At 40.0% G+C, this 20,964-nt stretch overlaps 1 protein-coding gene across 1 annotated transcript; it reads right to left on the reverse strand.

Moving 5' to 3' along the window:
- Window positions 1–427: 427 nt before the first annotated feature.
- LOC132487938 (peroxisomal succinyl-coenzyme A thioesterase-like) lies at window positions 428–4,641 on the reverse strand. Its single transcript, XM_060095882.1, has 3 exons — window positions 4,041–4,641; window positions 2,001–2,203; window positions 428–1,228 (listed from the first exon to the last, which is right to left on the reverse strand). Exons 1-3 carry the CDS (start codon window positions 4,495–4,497, stop codon window positions 638–640), a joined length of 1,251 nt encoding a protein of 416 aa, XP_059951865.1. The 5' UTR covers window positions 4,498–4,641; the 3' UTR covers window positions 428–637.
- Window positions 4,642–20,964: the final 16,323 nt, after the last annotated feature.

Genomic DNA, 20,964 nt, shown 5'->3' on the forward strand with positions numbered 1-20,964 from the left:
AGAATGTCACAGTATGATTTTCCAAAGTCTGTTCTTAGAGCCAGGAAGCAAAAAGGAAAATAGCTCATAGTCAGTCACCTTTGGAACAGAGTTTTGACTTAACCATCCAGAGCCAGATGCTCCCCTTCTTACCGTAACTCCTCTCAGAGGATTCTTCTCTAATCTCGATGAGAAAAGGGTCAGTCTGGCTTTCCTTCTATCAACACCTCTCTGTATATTTTAGCCAATGAAAATTCTACCCTGCTACCAGTAGTTGAACCAGTAGCAAACACTGAATGGCCATTCTCTCCCAGTGATGGAAAAAGTAGCCCAGTATTTGTTCAGCTTTAAATTTCATCTGTGCCTCAAAGTGTTAAGTTAAAAAATCTAGATGAAAACACAAATTTTAATAGTGTTGATACTTTTTACTATTTACTATTGTATACTTCTAGTTGAATCTTCTACAATAGGCATGTGTTACATTAGAAAAATTAATGACAAAATTAATCTCAAAAAGGTTACCTAAAATATAGCATTAATACCAATGACATGAATTTAATGTTATCCAGGGGACAAGTGATTCACATAAGATTATTAAACACTAAAATCTGACCTTGAATCTCTCCTGTCAATAACAGACGAATTACAATTTGGGGCATTACAATTTGGGGCAAGCTCCAAGGTGTTTGGTGAAGAAGGTTAGAATTTGCTTCCAAGCATCTACCTGGGCCTTAGAATGAGCCCTGGGCTCCCCACCCCAGATCACAGGTTTGTCCAATGATTTGTGTAGGGAAGCTGGGCACATGGGAAAGTAAGGAGGCTCAATGTAATGTCCAGTCCCAGGGTAAGAGATGATCTGGGGTTTTTCCTTTCCATGGGCCTGTAACCGTTCAGAGGCTATCTGGGCATATAACTTACTCCTCCAGTTATGGTCATCCTGACCAACAATGAAGAGGATGGGCCCCTGGGCCTTCTCTATTGGAATCATGCAGGGGTTCTCACATCCCCCTACAATATCATTCCTTATATCCACAATGTCCAGGAGGCCTGAAAAAGCTACCTTCATTCTCCTTAGGTCATGGCCCAGTGGTGGAATGCTATTCTCCTTGTAGTATATGGCTTTGTTTCCATTGAAGCCAGATCCATTGATGGAAACTGTGGCTGAGATGTTCTTCAAAAATGAGGCCATGGAGAGACAAATATCAGCCCCTAAAGAAATGCCCAGAAGTCCAATGCCAGGGCCCTTTACCTGTAAGAAAAGAAGGGACAAGAGTCAAAAGTCAAGAACCTACCCAACAGAAAAATGTTTTTCTAAATGCAACTAGAGATGCTGCTAGCTTTAATTTGTGAATTGGCCACAAGAGACTCAACCTCAGCTGACTGAGTTTCTTCCCATGTAGAGATCTTGCTGGACACACAGCAAACAAATCTTAAACTCACTGGCAAATTTTGGAATTGGCTGCAAACTTCCAGAGAGTCATCCACTAGAGAATGCTGAGTCATTGGAGCCTGTCAATTTCAGAGCTTCATTCATGTTGAATTAAAGCATCAATGTTCCTGGGCATCTGTGTGGAACCAAATTCTGTTCCAAGAAGCGAATCTTTCGTCAGACCCCATCTAAATATATACTGACAAATGATTAACTTTATAGAAACAAAGTAAAACTTCAGAGTCCAACTGAGTGGTTCTAAGCTTATGAAATGGGTGGACAAGTTTTGATCAAAATCTGAGAACATACTCTGCTATCAGAAAAAGATTAAAAAGCATGCAAAGCTAAAAATTTAGAAACTCCACTTGCAAAAGAAATTTTAATATTACTACATAATTCCCTAAAATAAAATATCACATGAATTTTCCAGTGAATTCTGCAATATTAATCCATCTGACAGAGAAAGGGGGGTAGAAGAAATCTCTGTGAAAGAAGAATAGAGCAGCATCAATGCACCTGGCACAGGTGAGTGCAAAGTGACACCCTCTCTGGAGGTAGTTCTAGAGAGAATGATAAAGGACATTAGGAGAACCTGGGTGTGTTGAAGCATGTAGCACAGGGCTTCTTCAAAGTAGTCCAGGTGTATGGTGTCGAATTTCCTGGGAAGATCTTCAAAGTCACAATAAGCTAGAGCCAATGTGGCAAAGCCATGGCCAGCCAGAAGGCTGGCCCGATATTCCAACAGGGCTCCTCCAACACCAAAGATGTCAATGATCCCTGGGAAAGGTCCTGGTCCTAGAGAAGGTAATATTATAAAGAGAAGGTATTATATAATTTAAAGAAATTGCTTTCCTTTTAGAGAGCTTTCTAAAGTATTTAGTGGGTTCCCGTGAATCAAAGAAAACGGCTTCCTGAGTCATTAAGGACAAGGGATACAAGTTCCAAGTTATCTCCAAGGTTCTAAGAATCTTTAGTTGTGAGGGAGGGTAACAAAGTCTAATGACTGCATCACTGAAGGAGGAATTTCACCTTTTAGACAGTGTTGAATTGCAGTGTTCTGTTACAGGACTGGACACAGAGTTAAGAATCAAAACAAAGCTTTATATTGTGTTGCACCAACCCTTGGCATTCGTTATTTTTGGTTCAGATGTCTACTTAGAGGAAAGAAAAAGAAATACCAGGCAAGGCTTCAGGTGAGGAAGGCAGTGAAGTCTGAAAAGTGATCTGTGGTAGAGAGGAACATGAAAAAGTGGCTAAGGGGCCCAGTGTACCCAGGACACTACAGAAGGGAGACATGGCAATAGATTCCTTGACCGTCATCATTTAGTGTAAAAGCGATCAGCTGATGCCTGTAGAGATCTGTAACGTAGTTATTAATAGCAAAGTGAACCTACCGATCCCATCCAGTCTTTTTTTTTATCTGCATAATAACAGTGTCCACCTCACTGGGATAGTATAGAGATTAAATGAATTAATGCAAGCAAAACGCGTAGCACAGTGCGGAACATATCAAAAGCCTCCAATGTGGCTGTCAGGTCTCTGATTTAGTCAACATCCGCTCTCTGACCGTGCTCCCAAGCCAAACTCCCTGGGAGGCGGTATCAGAAACCAAGGCACATCTTCTTTATCCATTCATCCGATGATGGACACTTAGGTTGTTTCCAGCTCCGGGCTATTGTGAATAGAGCTGCAATGAACATTTTGGTACATGTCTCTTTTTGAATTATGGTTTTCTCAGGGTATATGCCTAGTAGTGGGATTGCTGGATCATATGGTAGTTCTATTTTTAGTTTTTTAAGGAACCTCCATACTGTTCTCCATAGTGGCTGTACCAATTCACATTCCCACCAGCAGTGCAAGAGTGTTCCCTTTTCTCCACACCCTCTCCAGCATTTATTGTTTCTAGATTTCTTGATGATGGCCATTCTGACGGGTGTGAGATGATATCTCATTGTAGTTTTGATTTGCATTTCTCTAATGATTAATGATGTTGAGCATTCTTTCATGTGTTTGTTGGCAGTCTGTATATCTTCTTTGGAGAAATGCCTATGGATAAAGAAGTGTGGCACATATATACAATGGAATATTACTCAGCCATAAAAAGAAACGAAACTGAGCTATTTGTAATGAGGTGGATAGACCTAGAGTCTGTCATACAGAGTGAAGTAAGTCAGAAAGAGAAAGACAAATACCGTATGCTAACACATATATATGGAATTTAAGAAAAAAAAATGTCATGAAGAACCTAGGGGTAAAACGGGAATAAAGACACAGACCTACTTGAGAATGGACTTGAGGATATGGGGAGGGGGAAGGGTAAGCTGTGACAAAGCGAAAGAGAGGCATGGACATATATACACTACCAAACGTAGGGTAGATAGATAGTGGGAAGCAGCCGCAGAGCACAGGGAGATCAGCTCGGTGCTTTGTGACTGCCTGGAGGGGAGGGATGGGGAGGGTGGGAGGGAGGGAGATGCATGAGGGAGAGGATGTGGGAACAGATGTATATGTATGACTGATTCACTTTGTTATAAAGCAGAAACTAATAAAAAAAAAAGGAAAAAAAAAAAAAAAAAAGAAACCAAGGCAGCCCAGGGAACATGCTGTCGAGGTCCCAGCACCCCAGCCTTACCCGGCGGCAGGAAGAGCGTGGCGCGCACCCGGCCCGCGCGCACGGGCTCGCGCCGCACCCCGGGCGCCAGGAAGTCGCGCTCGTGCACCGCGCGGCCCAGGAGCCGCTGGGCGTCAGGGTCGTGGCCATCGAGCACCTCCAGCTCCACGGCGAAGGGCGTCTGCACGTCCCGCTTCAGAAACCGCCAAAAAGGCTTCTCGGGCTCCAGAGCCCAGAGGAGCCCCATGGGCTCGAGCCCCGCGAAGCTGCCGCCCAGGGCGGGCGCGCGCTCGAGGTCCAGCTGGCCGTTGGCGTCGGCGCAGTAGCGCGCGTGGGCTCGGAAGAGCGCGTCCTTCTCGTCGCGCAGGGACGCGCGCAGCGTGACCGGCTGCCCCGGGGCCAGGCCGCGCACGGCGATGCGCACCGTCTCGTCCCAGCGGCAGCGGCCCGCCGGCTCCAGCGTCACTGTCACCGCCATCCCCGGCGCACGGCTGCGGTTCCGACTAGTCTGAGGTAAAAGTGCCAGGTCGTTCTCTAGGCCCAGGGCGGGGCGTACCGGGATGTCCTGCTGTCCGGCTGTGGCGCCCAACCCGCCCGCGTATACGCCTCTTCTCAAACCTCTCCCTCGTGGGAGTGAAATTTGTTGGGTATGGATTCGTGGTGAAACCAGAGCTGAATGACTTTAGGCAGAGTACCAAGAATTCCAGCCTCTCCATTGGAAAAGGACAATTTTTTTTCCCTAACTTTTAATGAGTTATACACACACAAAAAGTGCATAAATTCTAAGTGTGTATTTTAGTGAATTTCACAACCCGAACATACTTGGGGTAACCAAGCACAAGGATCCAGAAACATCATCACTTCTCCAGAAGCCACCCTCATTTCTGCTCCAGTCACTTTCCCTTCCCCAAGGTGCTCTATCCGAGTCCAACAAAACGGGCTAATTTGTCCCAGCTCTGCCTTTTATGGTGATGAATCCTTCAGTGTGCCTTTTTTAGTGTCTGCTTTCGCTCAACGTTCATTACGTTTGTGAGATTCATCGTTTTGTTGGGTGTAGTTTGTTCATTATCACTGCGAAATAGTATTTCATTTTGTGATCGTAAATGTATTTGACGATTTTATTGCCTGTGGACAGTTGGTAGTTCTCAGTTTAGGACTCTTAGGAATAGTGCTCTGAGCATTCAGTGAACATGTGTCCATTTTGATGGACATATATGTGCGTTTCAGTGGAGTGAATACCTAGGAGTGGAATTGCTGTATTATAGAGAATAAGAATGTTCGGCCTTAGTGGATACTAAATGTCAAGCTTTTGAATGTCACGTTAGAAGCAATATAGGTATAATGTTCAGGAATGCCCAGCATTTTATATGTAGTATAGTAATGGCTACTCTTGAGCAATGTCCCACCTGTTGTACATACAAAATTTAACAAGTTTATAAAACACTGGGAGTATTTTTCAAATATTGGAAGGGAGGAAACTGAGGCTTGGAAAATGTTAAGAGGCTGAGGATTAGCCTCTAATAACTGTCAGAACCATGACTTAACTCCAAACGTGGAACTCAACAGTGAGCAGCAGCATTGCAGTGAAATATATTAGAATTCTACCTCTGAGTTCAGCACTGACTAGTTCTGAAGTCTTAAGTAAGTTTATATCTTTTGGGGTTTAAGAGTTCTTGTGCGTAACGTGATGGAAGTATCCTATATGGAGATAAAAGGTGATAGTGTATGTGAAAGTGTTAGAAGAATATTGAGAAGCAAAATGTCATGTTTGATTTTATAGAGGCAGAGATTGAGCCCATGCAGTGTTTTGTTTCTCATGAGATATTTGCCATAGGTTTGCATCCTGCTTTTTAAATTCTTTTTAAAGGAAAAAAACATTTTCCAAAGCAGATGTAAGCAATACTGAAACGTTTACAGTGTGAATGATAGAGTCTTCTCTGTTCATTTGCTGCTTTTCCCCAAAGATGAGTGCATCCAACTAGATTTTGATTCTGAATGTTTAAAGTACGTACATATATGGGAGTGTGAACATGCTACGGTACTATTCTTTTTGTTGTTGTTTGTTTGCTTTTTTAAATAAAAAAGTTATATACTTTGTATTATTTTCCCACTTGTTTAAGATAAATTTTGATTTTTAAAATACTAATAGGCATTATTTTTGAAAAAGTTTCAACTTTACAGTAAAATTCAACAGAAAGTATAGAGAATTCCCATATCCCCACTTTCCCTTCCCACACAATTTTCCCTATTATTAATATTTTGTGTTAGCGTGGCATATTTGTTACAGTGGATGGACCAATACTGATACATTATTATTAACCGAAGTCTAAGTTAGGTTATATAGGCATACCTCCTTTTATTGCTCTTTGCAGATATTGAGTATTTTACAAATTGAAGGATTGTGGCAACCCTGCATCCAGCAAGTCTATCAACGTTATTTTCTCAACAGCATTATTATTTTTTTTAACATCTTTATTGGAGTATAATTGCTTTACAATGGTGTGTTAGTTTCTGCTTCATAACAAAGTGAATCAGTTATACATATACATATGTTCCCATATCTCTTTCCTCTTTGCATCTCCCTCCCACCCTCCTTATCCCACCCCTCTAGGTGGTCACAAAGCACCAAGCTGATCTCCCTGTGCTATGTGGCTGCTTCCCACTAGCTATCTATTTTACATTTGGTAGTGTATATATGTCCATGCCACTCTCGCACTTTGTCGCAGCATACCCTTCCCCCTCCCCATATCCTCAGGTCCACGCTCTAGTAGGTCTGTGTCTTTATTCCCGTTTTATGCCTAAGCATTATTTTTTAATTAAGGTGTATACATTGTTTTTTTAAGACATAATGCTATTGCACATTTAATAGACTACAGTACAGTGTAGACATAGCTTTTATATGCACTGGGAAGCCTAAAAATTTGTGTGATTTGCTTTATTGTAGTGGTCTGAAACCAAACCTGCAATATCTCGGAGGTATGCCTGTAAAAATTGACAAATGCATAATGTCATGTATTCATCAATACAGTATCATACAGAATAATTTCATTGACCTAAAAATTCTGTGTGCTTCACCTATTCGTCCCCTCCTCCCATCCGCAGGCGACCATTGATATTTTTTTTTTTTTTTTTTTTTTTTTTTTTTTTTTTTGCGGTATGCGGGCCTCTCACTGTTGTGGTCTCCCCCGTCGCGGAGCACAGGCTCCGGACGCGCAGGCTCCGGACGCGCAGGCTCAGCGGCCATGGCTCACGGGCCCAGCCGCTCCGCGGCATATGGGATCCTCCCAGACCGGGGCACGAACCCGTATCCCCTGCATCGGCAGGCGGACTCTCAACCACTTGCGCCACCAGGGAGGCCCACGACCATTGATATTTTTAGGTGTAGTTTTGCCAGAACATCATATAGTTGGAGTCATACAGTATGTAGCATTTTCATATTAGCTTCTTTCACTTAGCAATATGTACCTAAGTCTCTTGCACGTTTTTCTGAAGCCTGATATGTCATTTCTTTTTATTGCTGAGTAACATTCTATTGTATGGATGTATTATACAATAGAGTGATTGTTGGATCATATGCTGAGGCTATGTTTAGCTTTGTTAGAAATAGGTAACTGTCTTCCAAAGTGGCTGTACCATTTTGCATTTTCACCAGCAACAAATGAGAGTTACTCTTGCTCCATATTCTCTCCAGCATTTAATTTTGTCAGTATTTTAGAGTTCAGTCATTTTAATAGGTATGTAGTCATATCTCATTGTTAATTTTACTTTGCAGTTCTGTAATGACATATGATGTTGAGCATCTTTTCATATGCTTGTCATCCATATATCTTCTTTGGTGAGGTATCCATATCTTTTGCCCACTTTTTAAACATTGAAGAATAATTGACCTACAGCATTATGTTAGTGCCAGGTTCACAACGTAGGCACTCAGTATTTCTGTACGTTACAAAATGTACATAGGTCTAGTTATCATCTCTCACCATACAAAGTTATTACAGTATTATTGACTGTATTCCCCATGCTGTACATTTCATCCCTGTGACTCAAGTATTTTGTAATGGAAGTGTGTACCTTAATGTCCCTCGCCTCTTTCACTGAACCACCTACCTCCTCCCCCTTGGCAACCACCTGTTTCTTCTCTGTATCTGTGAGTCTGTTTCTGTCTTGTTTTGTTTTGTTTTTTAGATTCCACATATAAGTGAAATCATATGGTATTTGTCTTTCTCTGTCTGATATATTTCACTTAGTAAAATACCCTCTAGGTCCATCCATGTATTGTAAGTAGCAAGATTTCAATCTTTTTTATGGCTCAGTAATATGTGTGTGTGTGTATACATATACATATATACATGCATATATCACATCTTCTTTATCTATTCATCTATTCATGGGCACTTAGGTTGCTTCCATATCTTGTTTATTATAAATCCTGCTACAATGAATATTGGGGTGCATATATCTTTTTGAATTAGTGTTTTTGTTTTCTTTGGAAAAAACACCCAGAAGTGGAATTGCTGGATCGTATAGGCGTTCTGCTTTTATTTTTGAGGAACCTCCATACTGTTTTCCAGAGCAGCTGCACTAACTTATATTCCCACCAATGGTACATGAGGATTCACTTTCTCTACATTCAAGCCAGCACTTGTTATTTGTTGTCTTTTTGATAATAGCCATTCTGCAAGTGTGAGGTGATATCTCATTGTGGGTTTGATTTTCATTTCCCTGATGGCTAGTGATGTTGAGCATCTTTTTTATGTGCCTGGTGGGTATCTGTATGTCTTCTTTGGAAAAATGTCTATGCAAGTCCTCTGCCCATTTTTCTTTAATCAGGCTGTTTGTTTTGTCATGTTGCATTGTATGAGTTCTTTGTCTATTTTGTCTGTTAACCCCTTATCAGATATATTGTGTGCAAATATCTTCTCCCATTCAATAGGGTGCCTTTTCATTTTGTTGATGACAAAGGCAATGACAAAGAGCATACTGTCTACGGTTTCTTCCAGGAGTTTTATGGTTTCAGGACTTACGTTTAAGTCTTTAATCCATTTTGAGTTTATTATTGTATATGGTGTGAGAAAGTAGTCCAGTTTGATTCTTCTGCAGTTAGCTGACCAGTTTTTCCAATACCATTTATTGAATAGATTGCCTTTTCCCACTGCATCCTCTGTCATAGGTAAATTGACCACATAAGCATGAGTTTATTCCTGGGCTTTCTCTTCTGTTTCATTGATCTATGTGTGTATTTTTATGCCAGTACCATGCTGTTTTGATGACTGTAGCTTTGTAGTTTAGTTTAAAATCAGGGAGCATGATACCTCCACCTTTGTTCTACTTGTTCAACATTGCTTTGGCTATTTAGGGTCTTTTGTATTTCCATAAATAGTTTAGGATTATTTGTTCTAGTTTTGTGAAAAATGCCATTGATATTTTGATAGATTGCAGTGAATCTGTAGATTGTTTTGGGTAGTATGGACATTTTAAGGATATTAATTATTTTTTTAAATGTACCTGAAACTAACACAACATTGTAAGTCAACTGTACTGCAATAAAAATTTTAAAAAATAAAGATATTAATTCTTCCAATCCATGAGCACTGTATTTGTATTTACTTTTATCATTTTCAATTTATTTCCCCAATGTCTTATGGTTTTCAGAGTATAGGTCTTTCATGTCTTTGATTAAATTTATTACCATGTATTTTATTCTTTTTGATGCAGTTGTAACTGGGGTTGTTTTTACATTTCTCTTTCTGATAGTTTGTTGTTAGTGTATAGAAAAGCAACAGATTTCTTTTTTTTTAATTTATTTAATTTATTTATTTTTGGCTGTGTTGGGTCTTCATTGCTGCACATGCTTTCTCTAGTTGTGGTGAGCGGGAGCTACTCTTTGTTGCAGTGTGCGGCATGCGAGCTCAGTAGTTGTGGCTCACAGGCTCAGTAGTTGTGGTGCACGGGCTTAGTTGCTCTGCAGCATGTGGGGTCTTCCCAGACCAGGGATCGAACGCATGTCCTCTGCATTGGCAGGCGGATTCTCAACCACTGCGCCACCAGGGAAGCCCAGCAACAGATTTCTGTATATTAATTTTTTAATTTTTATTTTATATTGGAGTATAGATCAACAATGTTGTGTTAGTTTCAGGTGTACAGCAAAGTGATTCAGTTATACATATACATATATCTATTCTTTTTCAAATTGTTTTCCCATTTAGGTTGTTAAAGAATATTGAACAGAGTTCCCTGTGCTATACAGTAGGTCCTTGTTGGTTATCTATCTATTTGTCTATCTATTTATTTATTTATTTTTAGCTGCATTGGGTCTTTGTTGCTGCACGTGGGCTTTCTCTAGTTGCGGTTAGCAGGGGCTGCTCTTTGTTGCGGTGCATGGGCTTCTCCTTGCAGTGGCTTCTCTTGTTTCGGAGCACAGACAGTAGGCCACGGGCTTCAGTAGTTGTGGCACGCGGGCTCAGTAGTTGTGGCTTGTGGGCTGTAGAGTGCAGGCTCAGTAGTTGTGGCGCAAGGGCTTAGTTGCTCCGTGGCATGTGGGATCTTCCCTGACCAGGGCTTGAACCCGTGTCCCCTGCATTGGCAGGTGGATTCTTAACCACTGTGACACCACGGAAGTCCTGGTTATCTGTTTTAAATATGGCAGTGTGTACATGTCAGTCCCCAAATTATTTTGTATGCTGAAACTTTTTTACTGAATTTAATTATAAGTTCTAATAGTTTTTTTGGTGGCGTCTTTACAGTTTTCTGTATATAGTATCATGTCATCTGCAAACAGTGAGTTTTACTTCTTTCTTTCCAGTTTGGATGCGTTTTGTTTCTTTTTCTTGTCTGATTGCTGTAACTAGGAATTCCAATACTGTTTTGAATAAAAGTGGAAAGAGTGGACATCCTTGTCTTGTATCCTGATCTTAGAAGAAAAGCTTTCGGCTTTTGAACATTGAGTATGATGTTACATTATACATGAGTATGATGTTGCATTGTACATGAGTATGATGTTGCATCATACATGAGTATGATGCAGCATTAGCTGCAGCTTGTCATATATGGTTTTTGTTATGCTGAGGTATGTTCCCTCTATACCTACATTGTTGAGAGTTTTTATCATAAATGGATGTTGAGAGAAAAGGTCTTCCTGCATATATTGAGATGATCATGTCATTTTTATTTCAGTTTATTAATGTGGGATATCCCATTGATTGATTTGTTGGTACTGACCTGTCCTTGCATCCCTAGGATAAATCCCACTTGATTGTGGTGTATGATCTTTTTAATGTATCATTGACTTCAGCCTGCTAATATTTTGTTTGGGATATTTACATCTATGTTCATCAGCCATAGTGGCTTTCATTTTCTTTTTTTTGGTGGTGTCTTTGTCTGGTTTTAACAGGGTGATACTGGCCTGTAGAATGTGTTTGGAAACCTTTACTTTGAACTTTTCAATTTTTTGGAATAGTTTGAGAATGATAGGTGTTAACTTTTGTTTACTATTTGGTAAAATTTTTATTACTGACTCTATTTCATTATTGGTAATCAGTCTGTTTATATATTCTATTTCTTCCTGATTCAGCCTTGGGAGATTGTATTTCCTAGGATTATATGCCAATAAAATCCTAGGATTTTATTGGCATATAATTGTAGTTATCTTGTATGATCCTTTGTATCCTTGTTTTTTACCCATTCAGCCACTCTATGTATTCTGATTGGAGCATTTAGTCCATTTACCTTTAAAGTAATTATTGATAGGTGTGTACTTAACTGCCATTTTGTTAATTGTATTCTGGTTGGTTTTTGTAGTTGTTTTTTGTTTCTTCTTTCTCTCTTTCCTTGTGATTTGATGACTATATTTAGTGTTATGTTTAGATTCCTTTCTTTTGTGTGTGTGTGTATCTCTTATAGAATTTTGTTTATGTGGGCCAGGAGGTTTACTTATAGAAATCTACATATATATGTGGTTATTTTAAGTTTCTGATCTCTTAATTTCAGACACATTTTAACCACTCTGCATTTTTACTCTCCCCACCTCACCCCACTGTTCACTGTTTGTGACATCATATTTTATATCCTTTGGTTTTGTGTGTATCTTAACTACCTACTGTGGATATATTAGGTGATTTGACTACTTTGTCTTTTAACCTTGCTTTATTAGTGGTTGAACTTGTACCTTTACTGTGCCTTTACAAATGACATTTTTTCTTTCATACTTTTAACATTTCTAGTTGTGGCCTATTCTTTTCTACTTAGAGAAGTTTTTTTTAACATTATTTTCTAAAGTAGTTTAGTGGTCCTGAACTTTTATAGTTTTTTCTTGTCTTAAAAACTCTTTATTTCTCCTTCAAATCTGAGTGATGGCCTTGCTGGGTGTACTTGATTGTAGGTTTTTTCCTTTCATCATTTTAAATATATCATGCTGCTCCCTTCTGGTCTGCATATTTCTGCTGAAAAGTCAGCTGACATTTTTATGGGAGTCCTCTTGTATGTTACTAGTTGCTTTTCCCTTGCTGCTTTTTAGTACTGAATTTTAAAAGTTCTTTATATATTCTAGATACAAGTCACTAACATATATGTGATTTGGAAATATTTCTTACCATTCTGTGAGCTGTCTTTTCAATTTTTTAATGGTATCCTTTGATGCATAAAGGTTTTCAATTTTGATGTCCAATTCATTTATTTTTTCTTTTGTTGCTTATACCTTGATGTCAAACCATCATCCAATCCAAGGTTACAGAGATTCACTTCTATATTTTCTTCTAAGAATTCTGTAGTTTTAGCTCTTACATTTATGTCTTTGATCCATTTTGAGTTAATTTTTGTGTTTGCTGTGAGGTAGGATTGAAATTCATTCTTTACATATGGATATCCTGTTGTGTCAACACAGTTTGTTGAAAAGACCATTCTTTCTCCCTTGAATTTTCTTGTCAGAAATCAACTGACTGTTTTTTTTGCTATTGAGCTGCATGAGCTGTTTATAAATTTTGGAGATTAATCCTTTGTCAGTTGCTTCATTTGCAAATATTTTCTCCCATTCTGAGGGTTCTCTTTTGGTCTTGTTTATGGTTTCCTTTGCTGTGCAAAAGCTTTGAAGTTTCATTAGGTCCCATTTGTTTATCTTTGTTTTTATTTCCATTTCTCTAGGAGGTGGGTCCAAAAGGATCTTGCTGTGATTTATGTCATAGAGTGTTCTGCCTATGTTTTCCTCTAAGAGTTTGATAGTTTCTGGCCTTACATTTAGGTCTTTAATCCATTTTGAGCTTATTTTTGTATATGGTGTTAGGGAATGATCTAATCTCATACTTTTACATGTCCCTGTCCAGTTTTCCCAGCACCACTTATTGAAGAGGCTGTCCTTTCTCCACTGTACATTCCTGCCTCCTTTATCAAAGATAAGTTGACCATATGTGCGTGGGTTTATCTCTGGGCTTTCTATCCTGTTCCATTGATCTATCTTTCTGTTTTTGTGCCAGTACCACACTGTCTTGATTACTGTAGCTTTGTAGTAAAGTCTGAAGTCAGGCAAAAAAACAAACAACCCAATCCAAAAATGGGCAGAAGACTTAAATAGGCATTTCTCCAAAGAAGATATACAGACTGCCAACAAACACATGAAAGAATGCTCAACATCATTAATCATTAGAGAAATGCAAATCAAAACTACAATGAGATATCATCTCACACCAGTCAGAATGGCCATCATCAAGAAATCTAGAAACAATAAATGCTGGAGAGGGTGTGGAGAAAAGGGAACACTCTTGCACTGCTGGTGGGAATGTGAATTGGTACAGCCACTATGGAGAACAGTATGGAGGTTCCTTAAAAAACTACAAATAGAACTACCATATGACCCAGCAATCCCACTACTGAGAAAACCATAATTCAAAAAGAGACATGTACCAAAATGTTCATTGCAGCTCTATTCACAATAGCCTGGAGCTGGAAACAACCTAAGTGTCCATCATCGGATGAATGGATAAAGAAGATGTGGCACATATATACAATGGAATATTACTCAGCCATAAAAAGAAACGAAACTGAGCTATTTGTAATGAGGTGGATGGACCTAGAGTCTGTCATACAGAGTGAAGTAAGTCAGAAAGAGAAAGACAAATACTGTATGCTAACACATATATATGAAATTTAAAAAAATGTCATGAAGAACCTAGGGGTAAAACGGGAATAAAGACACAGACCTACTTGAGAATGGACTTGAGGATATGGGGAGGGGGAAGGGTAAGCTGTGACAAAGCAAGAGAGAGGCATGGACATATATACACTACCAAACGTAAGGTAGATAGATAGTGGGAAGCAGCTGCAGAGCACAGGGAGATCAGCTCGGTGCTTTGTGACCACCTGGAGGGGTGGGATGGGGAGGGTGGGAGGGAGGGAGATGCATGAGGGAAGGGATGTGGGAACAGATGTATATGTATGACTGATTCACTTTGTTATAAAGCAGAAACTAATAAAAAATAAATAAATAAATAAAATTAAAAAAAATCAACTGACTGTAAATGTAAGGATTTATTTCTGGAATCTCATTTCTATTCCATTGATCTTTTTGTCTGTCCTTATGTATGTATCACATTCTTTTAATTACAGTTGCTTTCTAGTAAGTTTTTTTTTTTTTTGTGGTACGTGGGCCTCTCACTGTTGTGGCCTCTCCCGTTGCTGAGCACAGGCTCCGGACGCGTAGGCTCAGTGGCCATGGCTCACGGGCCTAGCCGTTGCGCGGCATGTGGGATCTTCCCGGACCAGGGCTCGAACCTACATCCCCTGCAGATTCTTAACCTCTGCGCCACCAGGGAAACCCTCTAGTAAGTTTTAAAATTGAGAATTGTGAGTCTTTCAGTTTTATTCCTTTTTGTCAAGATGATGGGTTTCTTGAGTTGCCATAGGAATTTTGAGATCAACTTATCAGTTTATGCAAAGAAGCCACCTGGAATTTTGATGGAGATTGCATTGAATCTGTAGATCAATTTGCAGAGCATTTTAGTTTGCCAGGTCTGCCAGCCACAGATAGGGTGGCTGTAACAACAGAAATTTATTTTCTCACAATTTTGGAGGCTAGAGATCAAGATCGAGGTGTCAGCAGTTTCTTTTTTCCTGGGGGCCATGAGGGAAGAGTCTGTTCCAGGACTCTCTCCTTGGCTAATGGATGACCATCTTCTCCTTGTATCTGCATATGGTGTCTTCTCATACATATCTGTATCCTCATCTCCTCTTATTATAAGGACACCAGTCATATTGGACTATGGCCCACACATATGACCTCATTTACCTTAATTACCTCTTTAAAGGCCTTATTTTCAAATACAGTCACATTCTGTGGTACTAGGGATTTGAACTTCAACATATGAATTTTGGGGAGGCACAATTCAGCCCATAATAGGGAGTACTGCCATCTTAACATAGACTAAGTTAACTCAGACTTAATATTAAGTCTTTTGATCCATGAAATGGGATGTCTTTCCATTTCTTAGGTCTTCATTAATTTTATTCAGCAATGTTTTGTAGTTTTAGGATCTGCTTTTGAGAAAACCCAAACATAAGTGCTCTCAGGTTTAGAAGATAAATTTCCTGTATTTTCTTCAAATACTTTTATCCTTTATATTTTGAAGTGATCTTATTAAGTGCAACAAGTTTAGAGTTGCTATATCTTTTTGGTGAATTGAACTTTTAAAAAATCCTCATGGTCTCCTTTACCTATAATAATACGTGTTCGCTTTGAGCTCATTTGGACTGATGTTAATACAGCAACACAAGGTTTATTTTTTGTTAGTATTTGCCTGATGTGCCTTTTCTGTTTTCCCTTTTTAATTTTTAAAAATATATATATATATATATTTTTTTTCTTTTTGTGGTATGTGGGCCTCTCACTGTTGTGGCCTCTCCCGTTGCGGAGCACAGGCTCCGGATGCGCAGGCCCAGCAGCCATGGCTCACGGGCCCAGCCGCTCCGCGGCATATGGGATCCTCCCAGACCGGGGCACGAACCCGTATCCCCTGCATCGGCAGGCGGACTCTCAACCACTGCGCCACCAGGGAGGCCCTAAAAATATATTTTTAAGTAGTTGGTGTATCTCCAAGTAATGGCCACAGCTAATTTTTTAAAAAATCCTGTCTCACAATCCACTTATGTTAACAGGGAAGTTTGATCCATAGATAATTATTGTGATTACTGATATATTCAGATATTTCTACCATTTTATTGTGTACTTTCTCTATGCTTCTTTTGTATTTCTTTCTTGCCCTCTTCTGGATTTGATGAGGTTTTCTTTTGTTTTTGTTTTTTGTTTTTTTTTTTGTGGTACGCGGGCCTCTCACTGTTGTGGCCTCCCCCGTTGCGGAGCACAGGCTCCGGAAGCGCAGGCTCAGCGGCCATGGCTCACGGGCCCAGCCGCTCCGCGGCATGTGGGATCTTCCCAGACCGGGGCACGAACCCGTTTCCCCTGCATCGGCAGGCGGACTCTCAACCACTGCGCCACCAGGGAAGCCCAGAGGTTTTCTTTTTTTTATTGGGTTCTCTTCTATTCATTTGTAAATTAAACATTCTTTTCTCTTAGTAGTTACTTTTGAATTTTTGAAAAGGTAACTGTTATTTTAATGACTACTCTTGAAATGTTAACAGAGTGGACAGTTATTATCTTTATCTTTCTCTCAAATATGACAAAGACCATAGAATACACTTGTCCCTCAGTATCCAGTTGGTTTCAGGACCCCCAAGGATACCCAAATCTGCAGATGCTCAAGCCCTTATATAAAATGGAATAGTATTTGCATATAACCTATGAATATTCTCCCATATAGTTTAAATCATCTCTAGATTATTTATAATACTTAATATAATACAAATAGTTGTAAATACAATGTGAAAGCTATGTAAATAGTTTCCTGCACATGGCAAATTCAAGTTTAGCTTTTGGGAACTTTCTGGGATTTTTTTTCCTGAATAGTTTTGACCTGCAGTTGATTGAATCCACAGATGCAGAACTCATGTATTTGGAGAGCTGATTGTACTTTAACTCTGATCACCCTATTCATTTTTCATAGTATTGTTGCTTCCTGTTTCTATGTCTTTAGTGTCTGCTTTTATTTTTTATCAGTGCCTTCTTTCTTTCATTGATGAGGTTACATTTTAAAAAATTTATTGAGTTGAATGATTAGTTCTTCTGTTTTGTTTTTGTTATATACTAATAAGTTTATTTAGGGCTATACTTTTCCTCTGAACACCAGTATGGCTACATGTGTGATGGTTTTATATGCAGTACTGTTGACCCTTGAACACCTCAGGGTTTAGAGGTACCAACCCCCCCATGCAGTCAAAAATCTGAGTATAACGTTATGGCTTTCCATCTTTGTCTGTGATTCTGCATCCACAGATTCAACCAAGAGTGGGTTTATCGAAAAATGCCATGTATAAATGGACCCATGCAGTTCAAACTCTTGATATTCAAGGGTTAACTGTATTTTCATTGTTGTTTCATCATAATTTAAAGATAGTTTTTAGCTTCCTTTAGCTCCTTTTTTTTTTTGGCCGTACGCGGGCCTCTCAGTGTTGTGGCCTCTCCCGTTGCGGAGCGCAGGCTCCGGACGCGCAGGCTCCGGACGCGCAGGCTCAGCTGCCATGGCTCTCAGGCCTAGCCGCTCCACGGCATATGGGATCTTCCCGGGCTGGGGCACGAACCCGTGTCCCCTGCATCAGCAGGCGGACTCTCAACCACTGCGCCACCAGGGAAGCCCTAGCTCCTTTTTAATCCAAGTTATTTAGAAACAGCTTTTGTATAAATTGAAATTTTTAATTTTTTCTGAAGTAATTTCCACATTGTAATAAGTATAAGCATAGGAAAGAACTTAAAATGCAAATCAGAAGTCTTCTTTTCCTCCCCTCCTCTGTCACAAAGTCTCATGTTCTTTGAGCAACCTCTTTTAACTATCTCTATTTTCTGTTTTCACTTCTTTTTATGGTTACCTCCATTATATTAGACACTATGCCTCTTTCTCTATTTCATTCATTCATTCATTCATTCATTTATTTATGGTTGCATTGGGTCTTTGTTGCTGTGCCCGGGCTTTCTCTGGTTGTGGAGAGCGGGGGCTACTCTTCGTTGCGGTGTGCAAGCTTCTCATTGGGTGGCTTCTCTTGTTGTGGAGCATGGGCTCTAGGTGTGCGGGTTTCAGTATTGTGGCATGGGGGCTCAGTAGTTGTGGCTTGTGGGCTCTAGAGTGCAGGCCCAGTAGTTGTGGTGCACGGGCTTAGTTGCTCTGCGGCATGTGGGATCTTCCCGGACCAGGGCTCAAACCTGTGTTCCTTGCATTGGCAGGCGGGTTCTTAACCACTGTGCCACCAAGGAAGCCCTCTTTCTCTATTTCTTAATTTTTGCATTTTAGAATTGTTCACTGTCTCATGAACATTCCACTTACTCTTTCTTCTTCCTCCCAGTTTTTGATAAATGTATTAGTATTTTTGGCTCTTCTTTTGGTTTCATTAATAATTTTAAATAATATATTTAAGTCTTTATTTCTTGTTTCATCACCTTTCAATTCAATCTATGACTTTAGAAGATAGAGGTATTAGCAACCACTGTGTTTTCCCAAGTGTTTAAACTTCCACTTTTCATCTCTCCCAGAAAGGTGTTAATGCTCCAAGTGGATTGTAACTTTTTGTTTATTTCTGATTTCCTTGTGTAGTATTTAGAGAATAAAGTCTGCATCATTTCTACTATTGAGACTTTGTTGAATTTTTTAATGTTTTGTACACTGTCAACTTCTATAAATATTCCAATAGTATTTGAAAAGAATATGTATCATCTGTCTGTTGGGAGCAAAGTTTCCTACTCTCTTTCTTGCTCTATCTTATCTAATCAAATTTATTATTTATGTAGTTCATATTATATATAGAAATTTACTTATTGCTTACCTTACATCTGTCAGTTTCTGAGAGTTTAAATACGTATATGATTATTGTAGAACTTTAAGTTTCTTATCGTATTTCTAAAATGTTTGCTTTATGTATTTAAAACTATATTGTTAGGTATATAAATGTCTGTGACTATTCTGACGTCTTGCTGGATTGCATATTTTATGAGTACGTGACTACCAGGAATAAAGACTATATTTCCCTACCTCCCTTGCAGCTTGATGTGGTCATGTGACAAAGTTCTGACCAATAGCATAGAGGCAGAAGTAGAATGTGAAAGTTTGGGAAAGTATTCTCAAGGGAGATAGTGTGCCCTTCCCCTGCCCCTTTCTTCTTCCTGCTGGCTGGAATCATACACGATAGCTGGAGCTGGAGCAGCTAGCTTTCCTTATACCATGATGTGGAAGCTACTTAGTAAGGACAGCAGAGCTTGGGTGCCTGACACTGTAGAAAATAATCCTTGCCCTGTGCCCCTTACCTGCAATTTTTGTGAAGGAGAAATTAATTCTATCTTGTTTAACCCACTTTTGGGGGGATTTTCTGTCACTACCAACCATCTCTAGCCTTAATGCTGTTTCTAAATTCTGTTGTGATAGTTGGGCTCTGTGTCCCAGCAAGTCTCATAAGAATAAGGAAACTGGACTAACTTAGAAAGGGGGATCAGATGCTAGGCAGCCAAAGAAAAGATAAATTATCCACCTCATTATGATTGGTGCAAGGAGTTTGGGGTGAACTACAAAGTTAGAGGGAACAGTTCTTTAAAAAGATCACCCTCACTTTTGACACCAATAGTAAGTTTGGGTGAGGCAAGAGTTCCCAAAACTACCCACAGTTTCAATAATTTTCCTAGAAGGACTCACAGAACACAATGAAAGCTACCATATCCCTGGTTATGACTTACTACAAGAAAAGATACATATGAAAATCAGCCAAGGGAAGATGTGTACAGGGCAGAGTCCAGGCATGTTCCTAACATGGAGCTTATGTTGTTTTCTCTTGTGAGGTCAAGACGTGTTACTCTCCTGGCCTTGATGTGCAGTAATTTGCACAACCAGGAGGTTCACCTGAACCCCACTGTTCAGTTGTATTGGGGCTCCATTACGTAGGCATGATTGATTGATTGTCCACATGGTTGATCTCAGTCTTCAGTCTGCAGGTGGACTGACACCCAAAGCCCCCGCTCTAAATCACACTATTGGTCTTTCTGGTGTGGCCAGTCTCTACCCTAATAAGGTGTGGGCAGCCCCCACCCTAAATCATCCAGTGTGACCCAAGGCCCCCGAGCAAAGATACTGCTTTCAGGCATTCCAGACGCCTAGAGATCACCTTCTAGTAGCCAAGGGTAATGACCAGCCCTCTTGTTTGGTAGTGTTAATTCTTCAATACACAGTTGGACTTTTCTTTTCTTTTCTTTTCTTTTTTTGCAGTACGCGGGCCTCTCACTGTTGTGGCCTCTCCCTTTGCGGAGAACAGGCTCCAGACACGCAGGCTCAGCGGCCATGGCTCACGGGCCCAGCCGCTCCGTGGCATGCGGGATCTTCCCGGACTGGGGCATGAACCCGTGTCCCCTGCATCGGCAGGTGGACTCTCAACCACTGCGCCAACAGGGAAGCCCCAACTGGACATTTTTAACGGCTTTTTCTTCATTTCTGTAAAGAGCCTTTTAATCAGAAGCCAGAAGTTGTCTACGTATACGCAGCCTCATCTTGTGTCACCACATGCATCCTGAGTGCATAATGACTTTATACTGTGGCTGTGTCTTCTCTTATTCTGAATTCTTAAATCTAAGTAAACTTGGTGCTGGGTGAAGCCTATTCTGTTTTGTAAATTTGGTAATCCAAAACCAGGACCATTGCTGCTAGTAGAGCAGAGTATGTGTTACAATCTTCTATGCCTTAATTTTTTCTCACACATTTCCCACCTCCTGCTTCAGCAAATTGTGAGAGATTTTAAGTCTTCCTTCCAGATCCCTAATTTGGCTATTAGTCGTGTCCATTTTGTTTTTCAGCTCATCTACTGAATTGTGTATCTCAGC

Source organism: Mesoplodon densirostris, chromosome 4 (assembly GCF_025265405.1).
Source record: "Mesoplodon densirostris isolate mMesDen1 chromosome 4, mMesDen1 primary haplotype, whole genome shotgun sequence".
Lineage (NCBI taxonomy): Eukaryota > Metazoa > Chordata > Mammalia > Artiodactyla > Ziphiidae > Mesoplodon > Mesoplodon densirostris.